This window comes from Haliaeetus leucocephalus, unplaced genomic scaffold (assembly GCF_000737465.1).
Source record: "Haliaeetus leucocephalus isolate CR32 unplaced genomic scaffold, Haliaeetus_leucocephalus-4.0 Scaffold252, whole genome shotgun sequence".
Classification (NCBI taxonomy): domain Eukaryota; kingdom Metazoa; phylum Chordata; class Aves; order Accipitriformes; family Accipitridae; genus Haliaeetus; species Haliaeetus leucocephalus.
The window spans coordinates 312,984-334,852 of NW_010972688.1; the positions used below are offsets into that span (position 1 = coordinate 312,984).

The following is a 21,869-nucleotide window of genomic DNA, read 5'->3' on the forward strand; positions in this document are numbered from 1 at the left end:
AAGTATAATTTATCCACAATAGTTGCAAATGAGAGATATTTTCATTCCATTATCTAAACAAGTATAAGAAAATTACATTTTCCTAGTACAGAAAAGTCTTTAAACTATTTTTTCTTAGTGCTTTTTCACAGCAAATACATTGTTTGATAACATTATCTTAAAAGCAAGATTTGTGTGCATTGCAATGTGCTATGCATAACAAGAGTGAATAAATATAGTGTTATATAAGTGCCAAAAAAATGTGTCTATTTCTTCCTAAAAACTACAAGTGTAAGTTGTTTTGCTTAATTGGATGTTTCTAAATATAACTATTGATTATTTTATTGTTTCTATACAAGGCTTCATATAAAATCAATCTATTACAATTTATCAATTCAGAAATTTTTTCTTGATTACCCCAAGCTTTATCAGCAAAATTTCAGCATTCAAAGCTCAACTAACAAACACCTCAAAACTTGCTGCTGTATAGCAAACTTTCGAAACCTGTAACTGTTACGGCCCCTAGCAGCACACATTTACTATTAGCAATGAACTAACAAGTTACCTCAGGACTGAGGTATAATATCCATCCAGTTTCATCATTTGGTGTTTTGGAGTAAATGTTGTAGTATACACTGTCTTTTATAAGAACTGCTGTGGCGCGCAAGATAAAAGATGCAAATAAATTCATATGGATGTAGTTTCTTGTGCAGTGAAGTTTTCTGTGGGAGAAAAAATAATGTATGAATCCCCTGGAATATATATAATTTGCAGAAATAAAAAAAAATAGTTGTATTCATATTGTTGCTGCCAATGGATTTTGCTTAGGAATTGCTTTTATAATGCTTATTAGGAAAATACAAGTTATTTACATCGGAAGCTAAGCAATAAAATCAATTACATGAAAAGAAGAATGTATATACTGAGGTCTGTACTTTTAAAATGCAACAGAAATTTGTACTAACCTGAGTGAAGAAAGTATAAGGAGAGCTAATACAAGTGAGATGAGAGAAAAATAATATCCTATAGTGTACAACAGCTGTAATGTGGTAAGTAACTTATGTTCTTCTTCCTAGGAACAAAGAAGAAAAATGTGTTATACATTCAGGTGTTGAAGATTAACCTAAAAATGTGAAATGATCTGTTTCTTTCTATGCAAGATGTTCTTTGTATGTATATTAAGCTGACAGTCTAAAGACACTTAATCATTTGTATCAGAAAACAGCTAGCATTCTTTAATCAAGGACATCCTGGAGTAATTGGGCCTTGAAGAACCTCAAAGAAGAATTAAAAGACAGATAAGAAGGAAACATCCCACCCTAGAAGGCGCTGAAAGTTGAGTAATTGATAATGGGCATGAAGTCAGTGGACATCTGCGGTAATGGGGAAAGGTAGAGTCAGCAGGGGGACATCACGACCACCGACTCAATTCAAGACCTAGAAGACTTATTCCTTGCCACTCCTTGAGCATGCGCTGTAGAATAACAGAACACTGTACTTTTAACATGAAGTGGAGAAAACCTTAGCCAAATAGATAAGGTGGCAGATAAGTGACTACCAATAAAGATTTGGGGGAAGGACTTTGGAAACTGAGTGGGTGAATCTAAAACTGTATAAATTGCTTGCTTGTTTAACTCCAGGGTGTGCTAGCTTTGTGGAATTACCACCCAGCACCCATCTTTGCACAGATATGAAATAAATAATGTCTCTCCTGAGTGTGTGATTATTGTTTCGTTGCACACCAGGTGATGAATCTGCTTTTCAGACAACACGGGCAAGTGGGCAGAACACAAACACAGCTCAGAAACTTTTGAGTCCAACTTCTTTGTGTTGCAAGGTAGCCAGGGGAGGTTTCTTATGCCTTCTCCCTGCACTGCCTCATGAAATTATTGCATGATAGAGACAGTTGCAGACAGCCTTAGTTTCTTTTTAAATTCGAAGGTACTCACGATCTCATTTCCAGATCGCTCCTGCACAAACACCATTCGTAGTCTGATTTACAGCTAATCATTGCCATGATTACATGCACCAAATGGATCCTGGTGGTTTAATGATTGCAGAGATCGACTCACTCAACCTGTACACACAAGTGCAATTACTATGTGCGTGGCCTGGGGACACAGTTACACATCAGTTGTGTCTGTGCAGTTTTGAGAGTCAGCTCTATGTCGAGTGATTGAAATAGAATGACTTCTACCATGAGTTCAAAGAAAAATATCAAAATTATTAAATTAGAATGGTCTAGAATGTCTTTGAATGATGGATAAGACCTCGGAGGAGGGAGGCACTCACGCTTTCTTTCCACTTTGCTTCATTTAACGTTTCTTCTTGCTAAGTTTTTCCATTTAGCTGCTTATGTCTACCTCTCATCTCTTCATATTGCTTTTCTAGCTCAAGAAATGCTTCTTTGCAGAGGGGACATAGAAATACAGCATATGTGACTTTCATAATCCATATTTGGCCTGCAAAGATTTTCTTGGAACCTGTGTCTTTTCCTCAGTGATTTTGCTGGTTTTGTTGTGAACTGTCTTACTGCTCAGCACCAGGGATTTTAGCACTGTCTCCCTGCCAGTAGTTGTCTCTAATCAATTTATGCTAATGAGTACTCTCTGGATAGCATGGGTGAGCTGTGCCTGCTGGTAAAAACTGTCTTGGAGAGGGTGAAAGTGCCCAGGGAGAGCAGTGTGGGTGCAGGAGATTCCTGTAGCACAGCCATTAGTCACTCTGCACCATGAAAACATTCAAACAGGCATGAACCTAATAAAGAGCATGAGTTATCATCCTGGTTGTACCAGTTTTGCAACAGCAAAGCCAATGAAGTCAAGCTGACTCCTCCAATGTGTGCAGATACTAGCTCTGGGTTATTTCTAACATCTTGGGGTTTTCCACTAAATGTAACAAACAGGTACAAAACCACATGTAGTGTTGGTAGGAAAGCTGGTTAAGCTTTCAGAGAAATCATCTGCTGTGACACAAACTGAATTAATGCGTCTCCCACCCACAAGTTTGCCATCCAGAATGGACACCAAACCATGGAAAACTCTCAGTACTTATGGATATTTATCACACTTGTATAAATAAACTGTAAGTTTGGAAGTTCAGGTACTCACTATATAAAGAGTTTAGTAAAAACTTTGTAGTACATGGGGTTCCTGAACTAATAGTGTTGTCCCACAAATGAGCTTCGTTTACCTGGTGTGCAAGCCAATAACACACAGAGTCGAGGTATTTTCAGATTAGTTTCATTGATGTGCATGAATGGTGCCTGTCTCAAGACAGCACACCCTTGCCTCAAAAATCCTCACATTTATACACTTAACTAATACATATTCATTGTTATTTTCCTTAATGATTGGTTCTTTCTTCTTCACCCCTCATGTAAGTTAGACTCTGTCTTCTTCCTTCATTGTCTTCTTTTGAGCAGGTGATATCATTTGAGTAGGTGGTCAATGAGTTGGTGATTGCAATCTCCCGCTGTAGGAATTACCTTTTACCTACTTCTTCCCTAATCTTGGCAGTTCCAAGTGGTTCTTCAAGGTATATTGACCAGACCATAATCCATTACCTTTTCTGACATAAACATAAAGCCCCATTGTCTAGTAGTTAGTTCCTAAACCCTAAATCATGTCTAGTTATTGTTTCCCTGTTTTAAATATTAACTGATGGGGGCTGTACACAGGACTTTAGCAGCTCCCTGGTTATTTCAATCATATTATACATATTATTTGATAATAACAGTGTTTAATAAAGTAATCCATAAAGTAATGTTACTCAATTAAGTAATGAACAGTGCTCACCCAATAAAGTACTAAAAAGTAAAAAATAATCAACAGTAATAGTGCTTGCCTAAGAGACTTAATTTTGACATCAGCTAAGCTGAACTCTATGGCAAAAGAAGTAACAAGAAGCTGAAACCAGATAAGCTGCATGCTTTACTGTTATCTGAAACTCTGCTGCATTCATTGCAATTCATTGCTCAGTTTTGCAAGCAGGGAAGAGGATCAGATCCCTGTTTCACTGCTTGAACTGTCCCTTACGTCAAACGTAATTCAGGTGGTGGAAACGAGCTTGCTCGGTTGCAAACTGCCTTCTCACAGAGAACACGAGCCAGGCTGCTTTGCAGACACAGAGCGAGAGCGAGCGATTCCCAGCTTCACAAACCAAAGCTGATCAGTAATTGTTTTCATTTTATCTTCAGTACAAAGAGCTGAGCGCTGTCGAGTTGAAAGTATCTAGATTGCTCTTTATTCAGCTCAGGAGAGCCATTCCCTCCTGCTGACAAAAACCAACGCTTGGGCTGCATGCTGTATCAGGCCAGGAAAGATTGTACTTGCATTATGATGAATCCTTCAGTTTGTGACTAGCTAAATATGAAAGGACCAGTTAACTGCTCATTAAATGCTAAAAGGCTCAGGAAGCAGCAGGTAATTAAGTTGTCCGGTCTTAGCAGACTACAGCGATTTGGGGCAGAAGATGGGATGCTTTGGATTTAAATTATTCGCTTGTCAAGTTACAGTCTTTTTCAATTTTATTAGGAGAAATTCAGCACGTGTGAACACTGGACTCTGAACAGAAAATAATTTGTGGCATCTAAAGCAGGAATCCCCCTCCTTAATCTTTCCTCCTCTGCTTCTTCTAAATAAAATAACAGGTTTCCATTTGGTAATCTAAATGAAATCTAAACATCTTGTGCAGGTATTCAGTGGAAATGTTTTATCAGTTACTCAAGAAGGGATTACAAAGATTAAAGTATTAAACCATAATATAAAACATACTTACTTTTTTTTTTAAATTATTTTTCTTAAAACATTCTGAAATATCACGCCAAATGTCTGTGGAGTTTTCCTCTGTTTGCCAAGTCCCTTCATCCAAGCAGACTCTGTATACATTTCCTACACTTCCTGAAAGTAAACAGAGGTTTAGTCTGAAAGGTCAGAATAAAGATTTCATTTATCATACACATTTTAAATATTTCTCCCTTACACCACAGCAATAGACACCACACCACCCCCACCCAAAAAAAGGAATAAAAAACCCTTTTCTTTTGTCTTTGACAATGTATTTTTCATATTTACATAGGACAAAGTAGGAATGTAATCTAGCAGAAATAAACTCCCAGAATGTACCTGGTATTTACAAAAAATACATAGTTACTACATCCAGAAGAGAAACCTACCTCTCACTTTATTCCTTTTTTCCTCAGTAAGCTCATAAGTCCATCAAGTATGGATAGCATATTGCCCAGGCTGTGCATTCAAAATTGTAGGAGGAAGAGTATGGTTTGACTAGGGAATGATCTTTCTCTGAAACACCTGTGGCTGGTGTTCTATTTACGTGTTTTGGGGCCCAATCAGCAGGTGGTGAACCAGTGAAGCTTTCTTGGCTTTCACTGAATTGTCCTAGGACCCTGGTTGATGTTTGTTTGATGTTGTCCTCAACAGCTGCTTTCCATTTATTTCTAATCAGACCTGAGCTTTTGCATTCATTTTTTAATTAGAAAGTGTTTAAGGGTTGCAGCAACAGCCAGAATATCCCATTTCACTCTGGATAACTGGAAATGAGAGAACTACTTTGGGAGCATAGTTTGCTGTGATGAAGCAGGAGCTCTGTGTGGAGACTAGACTCTGAAAAAAATCTGAAGGCATCTATGAAATGTGATCAGAAGTCTCATTTCTAGACTACCCTAATTTTTCAGTGCTCAGGCTTGGCAATGATGACAAACCACAATAAATTTACCTTAAGCTTCCAAGCATTTCTGGTTCAAGTCCATCAGTGTCCCAGAACAGACACAGCTATGCCTTGGAAATGGGACCAGCAATGGAAACGGGGGCCACAAGCAACCCTAACCCCAGTCCCACAAAATCTCTAGGACAAACAGGCAGCTGAATTGTCTCTAATGCCTCTTCTCCTAAAGTGCTGTGGCATGGATGAGAATGCCAGATGATGCTGTATCAGAACAGCCCCACTGTGTTCCCCACTGTGAACACAATTAAAAGCTTCATAACCTGGTGCAAAGTCTTACATCTTGCTTTTGTAGAAATTTAGACAGAAAAAGAGAAAAAAAGAGTCTCCATTACATAGAGGGAAGGAAGATGCTTTTATGTTTATTATGAAGAGCTGAATTTGTTCTAAATGGCTGGCAGAAGGAGTTGTTTGGGAGACTAGATACAAGCTGGATCTCTTTCTGTTTAGCAGCACAAAAAAGGACAAATTATGACATTACAGAACAAACAATGTGTTGGGTGGGCTGGAGAAAGCTAGGGTAAGAAGCCTGTAGTAGTCTCCCATAAACTAAAGGACTTGGACACAATTGGTCCTTCCAAGTGGTATTAGAAATGCAGCTAAGAAAGCCACATGTAGCTAAGAATGGTTGTGTAGCAGGATTCAGAAATGCTAGGCTGTGGTGGTAGGAATGTCCTTTCTTTAGGAGAAAGGGAATGTTGTTTGCTTTTAGACAGTTTTGCTCCTGCAGATGTTACTCTTTTTCCTTTCTTGAGAGCCTTTCTGCTTCACTCCCTCCAGGAAAAGGCTGCTTGGAAAATCCTGTTTTTTCACCACACCACTTGCTGGTGGTGCAGTATGTCCTACTGGAGGGCTGACTGTTTGGACTGCTCCTTTGTTTGGCTATTCCAGTTTTCTGGGACAGTCCTTCAAGCCTGGGGTCACTGGGGACCCCAGAGGTTGAACTTCAGAACCTGAACCCCAAATCTGTTACTGCCAATAAAGGCCTTGCAGTACGGTTACAAGATCTTGGAAATGCTGCTTTATAGCAGACAATATGGAGCTGTAACAAGCACAGATGGAGAAAAAGAGTAAATAATTAGATATTGACAACAATTTTGTGCCTCAATTCAGAAAAGAGGTGAAAAGAGCTGAGACAAGAAAGCCCTCAGACACTTCAAAAGACACTGGGACAAGAGAGACTAGCACCATCTGTCCTTTAGCTGGATTCCCAGCATAAACTTGAAAAGAAGTTACCATTTCTCATTACCATTTTCCAACCATGGCAAATATGAAGGACAAGGAACGGAGACATTTCCTGGGGGTGAGTAAGGCCAGCAAACAAACCGATCAAATGTCCCGTTGCAATGTATTCCTGGGGAGAGAAGCAAATAGAAGTTTTACAAAAAGTTGTTCAGGCAATGGACAATCGTGAAAACCATTGTATGCTGTTCCAGGTAACCTGCGAGCTATTCCAGAGTATTTACAAGATATGGCAGATAAACTTTGTGCATTCACTGTGCAATGCTTAGTGCACAGTGCAGAAATGGCTGCTACCATTCTTCCCTGATCTACACAACAGCAGCAGTTTTTACATGCTTCGTAACGAGATAAGTGTATTGCTCAAAATCATCCTGAGGCCTCTGTTGTCCAAATGTAACAGACAGATTCCAGCCACACTCTCGCTCACTGTTTTTGGTACACGCTGCAGACTCTTTTTGCTGGTAAATGGAGGATATTCCACCTTTCATGACCCCTGTGACATAGGTTCTCAGCTCAGACCACTGCCAGCTTCTCAGATAGTGAGTCCTCTTAGTCTTTGGGTAATAGAGGTTAGGGAGCTGGTAATGTCTCAGATTAAGTTTTAAGCTTCACAGGTATCACATCACTCACAGGACTTAAGGTTAAGATAAAACATTTGATAATGCAGAACTGAAATTGCGCAATCAGGTTACAGTAAGATAACATAAAATGCATTAAAAGCCATTAGTGCACTAGTGTCTTGGTCAGTTTCTGTCTTTCTTCTAGGATAAGCTGAACTTCTCTTGTCTTAACTGGAAAGGTTTTTCCAGTCCAAAGCTAGAAGAGCATCTCCTGCTGTTTTCCATAATACTTAGCAATACTTCGAGAAGCTTGTATTGGAAGAAGAATACAGGGAGCAACAAAGATAGCTGTGTGCTCTTACCAGCATCTTTTTGGGGTGCTTCTGCTAAAATACAGAGCACAGTATGTGCATTCTTAGTAATTCCCTTGTTCCTTTGAGGCTGAACATCTGTGGCCCCATCTGCCTTATGACCTGTCTAGCTGTTAACATTTATATCTGCATTTTTATTGTTCCTTTCCCTGATACCTGACCAAGGTTTGTTCATGTGTGGCTTGGGTAGGCTGCCAGGAGAAAAATAATTTCTTCTCCTTTTCATGAAAGCTGGAGTTCCGAGTTCCTGTAGTTCTCCTGATCACTTGCTACAAACTACTGCCCTCTAATATCTTGCCATGTGTCACTGCTTTTGGCCTCCTGGGTCATCTGGCTTAGTTCTAATTGCCAACAAAAGCCACCATTCTCTGCCTTCCCACCATAATACATTCTTCTTTTGCATCATGCTAAGGGTTTCTGCACACCAGGTTTTCACCACAGGTCATTGATCCCTAGCTTCTCACTACTGTTTCTCTTTCTTTCTTGTCAGCTTTAGTTGTAAGCTATCCTGCAGGTGTACTGGCTGGGCTGATCTGTGCTTTGCTTCCCTTGCTTTACAGAAAAACTTTGTCCCCTCTGCAATCCTCATCATTCTGTCTTCTTGCCTCTCTGAATGTAGTCGCATAGCCTGTAATTTTTGGCAGCTTCTTTGTCTGACCTTTCTGTGTTTTCTCTTTCCTTAATTGCTACAGCCAAAGTAAGCAGAAAAAGAGAAGAGAGGAGAGGAGAGGAGAGGAGAGGAGAGGAAAGGAAATGTCAAAGGACAACAAAAAGCAAAACTCTGGGTGAGAGTTCATACTCTTCTTGGTACTTGTGTCCTACTACTAGAAAGCACATGCCTAGGGATGATCAGGCATTCTAGAAGGTGGATTTTACTGAACCTAAGAGTAAATCAGCTTTGTTAGCATACTGACCATACATGCTGTTCTGATGACCCCTGTGTCACAAATACACCTTTCTTTCTGAGAAAGTCTGCTTAACATTTCTACTGCATATCTTCATTAGTACTTTTCTGACTTCTGGTCATTCATCTTTGAAACCTTGAAGTCAGATAAAGATTTACACAACACAGAAGGAAAACATATAATTAGATTGTTGGCATCTAGCAACAAGTAGTATTTTATCATGACATAAAAATCTAGCATGATGAAGTGGACAATGAAGAACTAGATAACTGAATGCTTCAGCTGAGTGACCCTGACCCTTCCTGCATGTGCTCTTGGTACAGTGACTCTCCTACATGGTAACATCCTCCATGGTAACCAGAACAGTTAGTTGCTCGCTTCCAAGGGAACAAATCCAAAACCTTCCTACCTGGGGTTTTTGGAGACCTGAGACAGCCCAGATACAACACACTTCTGGCAGACATTTCATTATGTATTCAAATTGACACTGTGTTGTACTAGAAGCATAATAGTTTTGACAGAGTTAACTGCCTGTGTTTCCTGCCTCAAACTGCTTAGGACTCAGAAATGATGTGCCATCCATGCAAGTCCCTAAACTATAGAGTTTCCCAGATTCTAAGTTCTCAGCATGGAAATGGATACTGGAAGAACTGGCTTTAAATATTGTTGATGTTTTTCCCCTTTGCATAGTAATGGCTAGAAAACTCCAGGACATTATTCATATAATCTTTATTACCCTCTTGTAAGTTGGTGGAAGCTGAATCCAGAACCTCCATGTCCCCAGAGACTGGAAAGCACAAGTTCCACACCCCAGATTACTTCTGTTTTCATCCAGTGCTTGTCCATAAAAAAATATGTAAACATCACAAAGAACTGGGACTGGAACTCCTATTTTCCCCTTACTGCTGTCACTGCTGGATACATAGTGGGTCAACCTGAACAAGGGTAATCCTATCTCCTTCAGCACCACTAGTGGCCCAGTGGTTAGCATGCTTTCCTGAAACACCATAGAATCATAGAACAGCCCAGGTTGGAAGGGACCTCGAAAGATCATCTAGTCCCACCTTTCATGGGAAAGGGAGCCTAGCTGAGATTATCTAGCACCCTGTTCAATTACATCTTGAAAACCTCCAATGATGGGGACTCCACCACATCCTTGGGGAGGTGTCCTAGTTTCAGCTGGGATGGAGTTAGTTGTCTTCCTAGTAGCTGGTACAGTGCTATGTTTTTGAGTTAGGTATGAGAAGAATGTTGATAACACTGATGTTTTCAGTTGTTGCTAAGTAATGTTTAGTCTAAAGTCAAGGGTTTTTCAGCTTCTGATGCCCAGCCAGCAGGAAAGCTGGAGGGGCACAAGAAGTTGGCACAGGACACAGCCAGGGCACCTGACCCAAACTGGCCAATGGGGTATTCCATACCATGTGACGTCACATCGAGTATATAAACTGGGGGGAGTGAGGGCAGGGGGAATCGCTGCTCAGGGACTAAGTGGGCATCGATCGGCATGTGGTGAGCAATTGCACTGCGCATCATCTGTATATTCCAATCCTTTTATTATTACTGTTGTCATTTTATTAGTGTTATCATTATCATTATTAGTTTCTTCTTTTCTGTTCTATTAAACCATTCTTATCTCAACCCACCAGTTTTACTTCTTTTCCTGATTTTCTCCGCCCTCCCACTGGGGGGCAGGGAGTGAGTGAGCAGCTACATGGTGCTTAGTTGCTGGCTGGGGTTAAACCATGACAGGAGGTTGTTACAGTGAATGATTGTTCTCACTGTAAAAAATGTCTTTCTTATATCAAGGAGAAACCTCTCCTGGTTGCTCCCTGTCCTCTCCATGTGGCTTTTTGTGAAGAGAGAGCCTCCATCCTCTTTGTAGCTGCCTTTTACTTTGATGAGGTCCCCCCTGCACCTTCTGTTCTCCAGGGAGAAAAGACCTAACTCCTTCAGTCTTTCCTCACAGGACAGGTTGTTCAGCCCTTCGATCATCTCCATGGCCCTCCTTTGGACCCTCTTCAGTCTGTCTGCATCTTTCTTGAGTTGCGGGGACCAGAACTGGACACAGTACTCCACATGCAGCCTGACAAGTGCTGAGTGGAGTTGGATGATCACTTCTCTATCTCTGCTAGTAATGCCCCTGAGGATGTAGCCCAGGATCTGATTTGGTTTTGCTGAGGCAGCAGTGCACTGCTGACTTATGTTCAGCTTGTTGTCCACGAGGACCCCCAAATCCCTTTCATCCAGGCTGCTTCCCAGCCACACAGATCCTAGCCTGTACTGAGCTCTTTTGTTCTGTCTTTGTTATACTTCATATGGTTCTTGCTAGCCCACTCTTCCAGCCTGACCAGGTGTCTCTGTAAGATGGCTTTGCCTTCTGATGTGTCTACCTCACCACACACTTCGGTGTCATCAGCAAACTTGGTGAGGGTTTTTTCAATGCCATTGTGCCCAAATCATTTATGAAGATGTTGAACAGCGTGGGGCTCGGTATTGATCCTTGGGGGACCCCACTTGCAACAGGCTGCCAGCCTGAGTCAAAACCATTTTTCACCACTGTTTGAGTGTGGCCTGTTAGCCAGTTTGCTACCCATTTTGCAACCCTCCATCCAATCTGTACCTTGCCAGCTTGTCCAGGAGAAGGCTGTGGGAAGCAGTTTCAAATGCTTTGCCAAAGTCTAAGTAAACAACATCCACTGATCTCCCCATGTTGACAGCAGATGTTACCTTGTTGTAGAAGGTGATCAGGTTAGTCAGGCATGATTTGCTTGATTTGCTTTTGGTAAATCCTTGCTGGCTTTTCCCAATCACCTGCTTCATTTGGTTAGGAACAGTTTCTAGGAGGACTTGTTCCATCACTTTCCCAAGGATTGAAGTAATACTAATGGGCCTGTAGTTTCCTGGCTCCTCCTTTGTTAGTGACTAGTTTCCCTGCCCTGTTTAGTAATGACCCTATGTCTTCTCTGTGCATCTGCTCATGTACTTTGTTGTTCTTGACATCTTTGGACAATTTCAGTTCTAGATGAGCCTTAGGTCCTGACTGCATCTCTGCATGCCCTAGCAAAGTTCTGGTAGTCCTTGATGGGTATTTGGCTGCCTTTGCACAGCTGGTGTGCTTCTTTTTTGCTTTTAAGCACACCTAAAATCTCAGGAACAATGAGTGGGCGTTACCTGCCCCACGTATACTGTGAAAGCTGAATGAGGTTCTTGATAGAGTTAGGGGTCAGAAATGAGAATGGGGTCTTGCTTTGTTTCCCCAGCTGTTACAGCGTCACAGCATAAGCTAAGGCAATTAGCTCATGCTGTTGCAGCTACCAGAGGCTCCAGCTGCCTCTGGAGCGTGTCAGTGATGAAGGCTGGACAGCATGAGGATTCATTCCTTTAGCATGCTGCCATGCCCAAACAGGACTGCTCATTTTCAGCAACTTCTAATTCATCTGAAAGAAGAAAAGGTCTGTTATTGAGTGTGATTACCAAAAACAGTTTCCTTGACTCACAGGGTATATCCTCCCTTTTGCTTTTCAAAGGCCTGTGAAAGTTAGAGATTTCTTTTTAAACTTTTAGGAAAAGTTTAAGGAACTTCAAAAGATAAAATATTACATAACATAGGCTTGAAAACCTCTCTTTTTTTTCTTTTTTTTCTGCTGTTTTAAATTCCCACACTAATGCTTTGCATCGATTTCCAACTTCCAAATGCATTTTGAAAGGTGAAAAATACACATATTGATCTTAATCAGACCATATGTTCTGGCTGATAAAGTTGCACACTACAATGTCATAAATGCAGCTTTCTACCACTGGCAAAGTGAGTCAGAGCTCATAATATCATCCTGGAGTCTCCCTGTGCAGCTGATGGGATGAGGTAGCCACCAAGCAGGATGGCCATGAGTGTATCACTTGCACACAGGAGCAGAGACCTGCCTATAGCCAGTGAGTACAAAACATAGAGCACAGTTTAACTCTGTGCTTGTTGACTATCTACCCTTGGTGACTGCAGTGACCTCTCTCCCAGCTACTTCTTGAACTTCTCCAACTACTCAAACCAAGCCTGTGTCATCCTTTCCTGAAGACAAACATCTAGCTGAGCAGAGTTTGTACTTTTAAGAGTGAAATAATTACAGATTATAAGCTCTCCTTTTGCCAAACAGCATAAAACTTAGAGCACTCAACTAGAGGTAGGAGGTATGGACTCAGTTCCTCCCTCTGCCACTTTTCAGGAGAAGACACTGTCCTCTGAAGCTATGCTGCTTTTCAGCCAAGAATCCAAAAGCCTTGGAGGCAGCAGAATAAATAAGGGACTTTAAGCCAATTGTTGTAAGTGCCAGGTGAACATGGGGCAATCTTGTCTCCGTGTCTTAGCTTATTAATCTGATGACTGCATCACAAAATGCAAAAGCAGTCCTGTGAGAAAAGACTAGCTCTCCAGCTGCCTTGACTATGCAGAAACCAGACTCTGTCTTGCCTCATGTGTTTTGGGTTCTTGTCTGCCATGTCTCAGTTTCTAAAGTATAGAAATGGGAGACATCTTCTTTTCCCTGGATGGTCTATTCTCGTGTGGTTGGCATAATTTCCAGGAATATGGGTTTGAATTCCTTCACCCTGAAACGGGAAGTGAAAACTGGTCTCCTTCATGGAAAGGACATGGTTCTTACCAATAATGGGTAGCAGCTACCTCCTGACCAGGCACTCAGTGCCACACCACAGTGGTAGCTCAGCACCAGCTCTTCAGTGGTTAATTTCTGTATATGATCTGGTTTTGCATATAGAAACCTAGTAAGTCTCAGGACAAAGAAAGCCACTAACTTCATGATGGCATTGTTCTACATTTAGAACTTATAAACAGACACACACTTCTGCAAAGCAAGTAAAAGAGTATTTGCATATTCATCAATGTTACTTAACACGTTGATTTATTGTGCTGTTTGTTTCCTTACCTGTATCTACCGTTGATTCTTGCAGCATTTTCAAGCATTCTTGTTTATATTTGTTCCATTCAGTAGTGGTTTTTTCCAGCACAGATCCTTTGGCCTGTGAGTGAAAATACTGAACGTGAGGAAAATTGGTTAGAACCTTGTGGTCTTTTAGTGGCAAGTTTCTTTCTATTAAAAGAAATTTAAGAGGAAAGGAGAGGAGAGAAGAGGAGAGACGAGAGGAGAATGGAGGAACGGTAGATAAGCAGGCAGGTAAAGACAGGTCCCTTCCTTCTCCAGGAATCTGTTAGTGAAATTTCTTCAGTTGCTGTCTTTGCCTAAGCAAGAAATGTATTGCCATGGTGCTATATTACCACAGAAATCTATTCAATTTATGTAAAGTCCCTTTTAAAAAATCCGCACAGCTATTTAATTGCTAGGGCTTGTGAGGGTGTATTTCATTCTCCATTGTAGAAAATGCGTGCTTATCTTCTCAAATTTTACACTTTCCAGGCTTTTTACAGTCAATTTATACCAAGGTCAGCTATACTTCTCTTGTATTTATGTTTCTGCTAGATTAATTTAGGAATCTGATGATAATTTTGAGGTCTGTTTATTTTTAGAGTATTTTTAAAGATAATCAAGCACACATGGTTGAGTAGCACAGTAAAAAACTGAGAAAAAGGGTAATGAAAAAGCAATACTATTTAGCTACTAACACCTTTTCACCAGTGCATTCTGTACTCCTGCCCAGCACTTTAAAGACCACTTCTTTCTGCAACAGCTGCAACTGTGCTATAGATATCTTTTTTTCCCTCTTTTTTTTTTTTTAGAAAACACAATTGTAAATCTTAGTTTTACTTGCCCATTTGCACCAACTATCTTGCCCTTTTTGCCCGGACAGGGCACAGTTTTGCTGTCCTCTCGTGTCCACAGGGGAGAAGAGTCTTTGCCCTCAAGATTTCTCATACAGTGAAATGGACCATTATTTTTATCCATGCCAAAATCTTCTCTATATAAACATCTCACACAAATGGATTTTTATGTCCTGAGCTTTTGTAGGTACATTTATTTTCTTTTTTGTTTTGTTTTTGATATTTTCAAAGCTGGTTTTGCCTAGGCCTTCCTGTTATATTGACGACCTCAGAGGAGATCAAGAATTCCTTTAAATTGTGAAAAGCTAGACTTCTGGAGAGAATATCATCTGGAACCATTGTGTTAATGTGATCTGTTTAGAGAGAATAGAAATAAAAGTACTTCAAGAACAATCTCCCTTTTATTAGTGTAGCCTTGAAGACAGGCTCAGCTTTGGATTTAGTCAGTTTAATGACAGCATATTCAGCGGAGTCCCCTCTGGTGTCTGGAAATCAACCATCCTGTGATTACAAGAGCTGCTTGCTCCTTTTGGCTGCTCCTAGGCTGCAGGCTTCTGCCTCCTTTCTCTGGCTCTTTCTCTTTGCTTGCTCACCCTGTGCTGCGTTCTGGAAACATCTGTCCCCGAATGCATTTAGCTGCTCCTAAAAGCAAGAACAATCCACCCTCAAACCACAGAGTCCTACTGGACCTGTCACTTTTCTGGGTGAAGATAGACTGAGAACACAAATCAAGCAAAAAATTATGTCAGTGTCTAAATGGGCAGTTGCTCTGATGGACAAATTCTGGCAGGTTATGTGGGAGAGGATTGCTGCATTTATAAGATATGGATGGCACTGTGGCTGCAGAAACACACAGAAGAAACACAGAGGTTGAGGGGATTGTCAGTGGTGTTCAAAAAAGGAATGAGAGAAGAAGCTTAGGAGCCCTGCTTGGACATGCTGACCTTGAGTCGCTCTGTTGGCACTGAGAAGGAGATAAGCAGAAAGGGGAGAGACCTAGATGTTAGCAAGAAAGGGTGAGATCAGGGATGTAGATCAACAGTTGTTGGCACAGAGAAGATAATTAAATTTGTCTCTACTGATAAAATTACTCTTAGGATAAAATCTGCTCTGCTGTTAAAAAAATAAAAATTCCCAGCTATAGACAGATTTTAATAATGATTTTATATATAGTGACTGGTGCGTTTAGGATGTGGTGGATATCTGTGGCATACACCTTATCAATATAAGGGTGGCAACTTTCCCAAGGGGACTCTCATATTTTAAATTGCTCTGTGTAAATATCCATATTTCTGACACATCTTTATCACACAACACTCTGGCTGCAGAGGCCTTTAAGAGGGCCATAGCTGATAATTACTGTTTAGGAAAGGAATGGCTAAAAATAGAAGAGTTAAATGCAAAATTGGTTGGTGTTGTATTAGACTTGGGTTGTTGAAGAAATGTCCAATTAGGAGCAAAGCAGTAGGAAAAGGATAATGCTAGATACTGCTTACAGTTCAGTATCAGCATGATGACTTGATCATTATTTATCCAGGGAAAAGAACATCAGCCTAAGCAGTCTCTGTGTAATATGCCAGCTGGTGTCCTGAAACCAGGGCTTTGACAGGCCAGAGGCAGGCAAGTAGTCAAAGAACACTGTCACTGTAAGTCACCAAAAATGAAGAATTCACTCCTGGTTGAACACGTTACCAATTGTAAAGACCAAATTTTGGAGAGCAGACTAAATATAAGTTTTCTAAAAAAAACCGTTCCTTATATCAAAGGATGCTTTTCAGCTCTCCAGGGAAAATTAATTTCCTTTTGTCTGGACTAGAGGCTTTCTGGAAACTGCCTTTTCACACGTGTGGTTGTCCTGAGCTTGTCTGAGCTTGGTGATGTGCCAAAGGCTGAGATAAATAACCAGGATAATGTATGGCTGTGAATTTCACCTGTATCTTTTTCTTGAACCTATGTTTGTTGGAAAAACAAAGAAAATTGTATTTATTTACTTGCAAAACAAGAACAGTGGAGACTATTATCTAGCTGTTATATGAGACCACTCTTTAATGCATGTTTTTGCTGTGTAAAATTTGGCCTGCCCAATACTCTGCTTTTAGTCTCTCAGCTAATTTCCAGACACCCTACTTTAAATTCCATGGAGTAGAAAGACTATAATTCTTCTTCTTCTGATGGGCTTGCAAGATAAAGAGAGAATATTTACAGCAGCCATGAGAAAGGAATGCAAGTTTCCAAAATAAAAAGTATCTTGACATTTCCCTCATGTAGGCCTTAAAATGCTGGGAGCCAGGGAAGATTCTTCAGACACTCCCAGGTCAGTGAACTTCATTTGAAGAGGCAAAGACATGGAGATGACGCATCTGTAGAAAAGACTGCTTGATTTAAGGGATACCACTTCAGTTTCTAATAAACAAATGCATTAAACAGCCAAGGAAATACAAGGAAAGCCTCACAGCAGCTACCTGGCTGCTTGTTTGGTTCCATTCCTGGAGAAGAGGTTGACATACAGTCGTGAAGAAGTTCACTTAACAAGAGTAAGGAGCATTCTAGGCATAAATGACCGTTTCACATCACTTCCTTATGTAATTGTCAATTTCTACAAAGTTGCAGGAGGAGTCAGATAGGCAATATCTGGTAACTATTGGTGTAAATAGCTGTGAGATGCTTGGTTTTGTACAATAAGACTTTCTGATAAAAAAACCAAATCAAGTCTGTATAAAATCAGAGCTGCACCTGACAAAAAAATTAAAAGCTGTCGGCTGACCTCAAAAATTAATTTGAAATATAGTTCAAAGAACATATAAAATAATCTAAATTTTTAATCAAAAAATGTGCAGATGATTGGAAATTAACAGGGGAGCAGACAATGACCAGTTAGCAAGGGCCATTTAGATCACAGAGAAACATGAACCCCTGTGCAGAGCATGCACTGTGATAGACTTAATGCAACAGTTTACTCCTAGAAGCCACAGCTGGAGGATGTATGTCAGGACTTTCTGAGAATTTATGTTTAGTTGTGGAAATGAAATTACATGAGCCACCTGTAGACAATGTTGCACTACAGGATATTACTGACATTTCTGGAGTTGTAGATGCAAGGGAGGGTGTTGAAAAGGAGTACAAGACAATATTAATAAGTCGTATTTTTCCCTGATGTAACTCTGCCTGGATAGTATGACTAACTTTGATGGTCATGCCTCAAAAGAGATGACAATAAATTTGCAAGTTGTAAGGAAAGTGCTGGAGTGGCCTTAAACGTTAAACTAAAAGACTAAGAAATCCCCATATATTTATCTTACCAAAGAAATGATAAACAAGATATTCAACTGCAAACCATGATGACTTGAATGACAGCAACTTGTGAATTGATCATCAGCTACTTACACAGGGACTAGTAAAAGCAGCTAAAAAAAGCAAGCTTGCTGTTCGTATGTGACTATTCAGTCTGCAGTGGTCTCCACTCTTTCTGGGGAAAATCTGTAAGGAAATATGTATAGAGGAAGGCTGAAGAATGCTGGCAGTGCCTTGAAATGAGGAAAATCAGCTTTCTTTCCCTTCTTGGCTTGAAAGGGATTGATGCAGGTGCCCCAGACAGAAGACTTCAGTGTTTTCTGCAGTGGGACATCCTGTTAAGGCTCTTCTGCATTAAGTGCACTACAGAGCTATTCACTGCCCAGTGAGAAGACAAACTGTGTGGGCCTGGAATAAGGCACTAGGCTTAAGAGGGAAGGGGAAATTCAGGAAGTCGGACATCTTGATGTCATATGTCTGTTTAACTAAGTGAAAAGGATTCAACAAAAAAAATCAGAGACAGGCTTGCCTCTGTGTCTTACATCCATGTTGTTATTATTCCTCAGAGACAGGCGCAGGTTCCCTCTGAAAGAGGAGGGTCTGCAGTGTGGGTCAATGTGAGGAGCACAGCAATCACTGCTGAGATCGCAGGGGCTTTTCCTGCTTTTTCCATTTGTAGGAGAAGGCCCAGTCCTGTGGGCATGTTCTGAGAAGAACCAACAAATTGCTCTCTCCATCTGACATGGGCCTGTGATTACAGATCCTAGTGGGGTTTTATTATGGTCTAAATTTTAGGATACTCAGTGCTATCAAAATTTAAATACAATGCATGCTCAGTGGTAGAAGTAGAAGCTTTCAAGTATATTTATTATGGTCTCAAGCAGTGGCAACATGCAACTCAGCATGGCTTTTGATCTCAGTTTTATGCTTCAGTTGACATTCAGCCACTAGCATTTAAACAGGACTTCCAACTCAGAAGAAATTAAACTCCAATGTCCAAGACAGAAGCTCAGAAAATCTGTGACCTTTTGCCCTACACTGGACATTTCTTCACTTCAGGCTATCTGAAGTTTTGCTGGTAGCAAATGAACTGCCTCAGCATGTGAACCTGGTACCCTGCTCACATCAAAGTTCACCTGTACTGCAATTTAATCAAACTTTCCTAGAAGGGTCTTTCAATTAATTTTGTTTGCTCAGAGCCCACAGACTGCACCAAGATGACACCACTGTTTAAAAATATGTTGGATGCAGCAGAAAACACTGCCTGAAGCTCTCCCTTAGGAAGTGGATTATAATAATAAACCTCCTAGGTTGCAAACAGACTGGTTTAAATTAATTTTTTTCATAACTGACTACACTATAATCAGGATTTCACCCTTTTAATTTCTTATACAAAACTAACAGTGAAAGGAAATGTTTCTGTTTATTCAGACTATGCTATTATGGACAGAAAAAAACTTCAGTTTAGGTATAAACTAGAAATAAGAGTGTAAATATTTACTTATTCTTTCAGCCATGGTCTTGGTTTATTCAGATTGATATTATTCATATCTATAGAGGTGTTCGATAGAAAATATGGATATAGTGATTTATTATTTCTTTAAATTTTTCTTTCTTATTAAATAAAATATAAAGAAATACAACACATTTCTTTAAACAAGTTACAGGAATCACTATGACAAAGTAATTCACTGTGATTTATAGTCTTGTAAAGTTTTGATCTCATAGAAATAATTGGGAGATTTTCTGATAGCGTTGATGGAACCAGTGCTTTGGTCAAGATTTCCTACAGATTTAAGGTGTCTCACAAACATGAGAGTTGTTTCAGTTCTATATTCATTTATGTCAGAGAAGCTCTAAATTTGAATTAAACAAAGGTATTAGGAATATTTTCTATTAAAAAAAACCAAACCAGACTATGTGTCTCCTGGTAACTTTTTCGTAATAAAAAAGCTAGGAACACAATTACGGTCTCTACAGCACACACACATGCAAACCTCTTCCTTAGTAACCCAGCTAAATGGAGGATGAGTAGATAGAAATACCTTATTACTTCAAGTTTAAAGTAAGCCTGTCAATTACACTTATTCTCATGTACACTTATTTCATAGAAATGTACCCTAAATCTATATATGAATTTTATTCAGATGAATTGAAATTTACTACATCTTAGTAAATTATTTTTTAAATATATTGAAATCAAGGTTGATATTAATAAACAAATAATAATGATTAAAAATACAAGTGAAAATTTCCTTGAAGTAAATTATACTGAGATATTTTGTCATTAAATACCTAAAACTCTTCCAAATTAAAAGGCAATATAGACAAAGAAGCGAGCTTTCAGATTTTTTTATAGATTTAGAAAAAAAAGAAGTGAATAGTTTAGTAGGTCTCTACAACAAATAAAAGTAGAAATCGCATACAGATTTATTAGCCTTCTGTAAGAAGCTGAGGTGCAGAATGAAACCAATAACACCAGATTTCACAAATGTGAGATTCAATGCTCACCCCTCGTACAAGTCAAAGGCTAAAAGACAGTGCTAGAAACAAAGCAAAGCTAGTTTTAGAACAGAGGAAAACCGGTAGAAAATAAACATGATTCACAATAGTATTAATATCTGGTAGGAAAATTGAAAAATAAATATAATTCAATACTGATCAATACTGCTATGAAAAGAGATTGTATAAATGGATGTAAACACAATTTAGTCACTGTATGAATGAACATTAATAGAAAAAAACTGTAATAAATGACCTACAGTGAGTTCTAATACAAAACTCTACAGCTTCTCAGTCAACATTTCTCATGACTAATTTTTAATAAATTGCTATGTCAAAACTATTTTTGAAACAAACATGCTGTTTGTGAAGGTTAAAATGTTATGTGCTAGGAATCCACTTTTATGCTGTCCATTATTAATTATTGAATTAGCTTACCTGTTTCACTAGAAACAATATCATGACACAGCTAGCCAGTGTGACAGATATTCTGGACAAGAGTCCCATGTTGGAACAGAGACCAAGAAGTGTCGCCATGCCCGTTCTAATAAATTTGTCCCCAATATGCTGCTATTTCACAATGCTATAGATCAATTATATCACCGTGTCCTGTGAAAAAAGTAAAAATGTCTTCTTTTATATGTGCAACTGTCTCATGAATCTTCTTACAAATAAGTGAGGAAGTCTACTAAAGTGTCTAGGCTTGCTAGACTCCAACTACGTTTTGTTTTTTCTGATTAAAGGCAGGGAGAATTTACTCTAAACTTCACAGAAAGTCTGCTTATTGTAGCTTGACCTTTAGCCAATAAGAAGTCAGCAAACTATTAAAACATTAAGGGGCTGATCCTGTTCCCTTGAAACTCCACGGGAATTCTGCCAGTGGTTTTGCAAGAATGCAATCCAGCTTCATAAATATATATATATATATATATTTATATACACCTCATGAAACCATTAAAAATGCCTTAGAACACAGAAAAACTTTGTGTAGGAAGCTTGCTGAATCCAGTTGGCTGTTAGGAAGCAGCTCAGTAATAGCTGAACTTTATCCTTTCTGATCATATTTTGTCAAATCTGCACAGTCAGCGCAGGATTGGGGAGAATCTAAATATGCTTTAAATAAGTTTTACTACAGTTCTTGTGACATTCAGTGTTTTTTTCACAGCTTCAGCTGCAAGGTTGGAGAAACTGTCAATGACTTTCAGCTTTAATTTTCAAAAAATTGTAACTTTTCTAGTGGCAGAGAAAAGCCTGGAAAACATTAATAAATCTATGTGTTATGCAGGCTCAGGGAATAAAACCATCTATACTATAATAATTTTAGGGTCTAGCTTATGATTGTCATGCTTTGAGTTGGCAATATGGAGAGTAAAGAAGATGTTGCCTCCTCCATTTCCAAGAGAAATGAAACTTGCAGCTATTTATACTAGAGGATAGCTCATGCTCTTTCCAGAATTCACAGGCATCCTGAGCAGCTAAGCTGGAGAACAGA

General features: G+C 39.5%; 1 protein-coding gene across 1 annotated transcript in view; it reads right to left on the reverse strand.

Moving 5' to 3' along the window:
- Positions 1-20,914, reverse strand: part of GLP2R (glucagon-like peptide 2 receptor) — a 45,440-nt gene extending 24,526 nt beyond the window's left edge. Inside the window, exons 1-6 of the mRNA XM_010568755.1 lie at positions 20,816-20,914; positions 13,734-13,827; positions 6,971-7,075; positions 4,759-4,880; positions 945-1,051; positions 545-701 (exon numbers count right to left, since the gene is read on the reverse strand). Coding sequence (XP_010567057.1) covers positions 545-701; positions 945-1,051; positions 4,759-4,880; positions 6,971-7,075; positions 13,734-13,827; positions 20,816-20,914 — 684 coding nt within the window. The remainder of the gene's footprint in view (positions 1-544; positions 702-944; positions 1,052-4,758; positions 4,881-6,970; positions 7,076-13,733; positions 13,828-20,815) is intronic.
- Between the last annotated feature and the right edge of the window lie 955 nt (positions 20,915-21,869).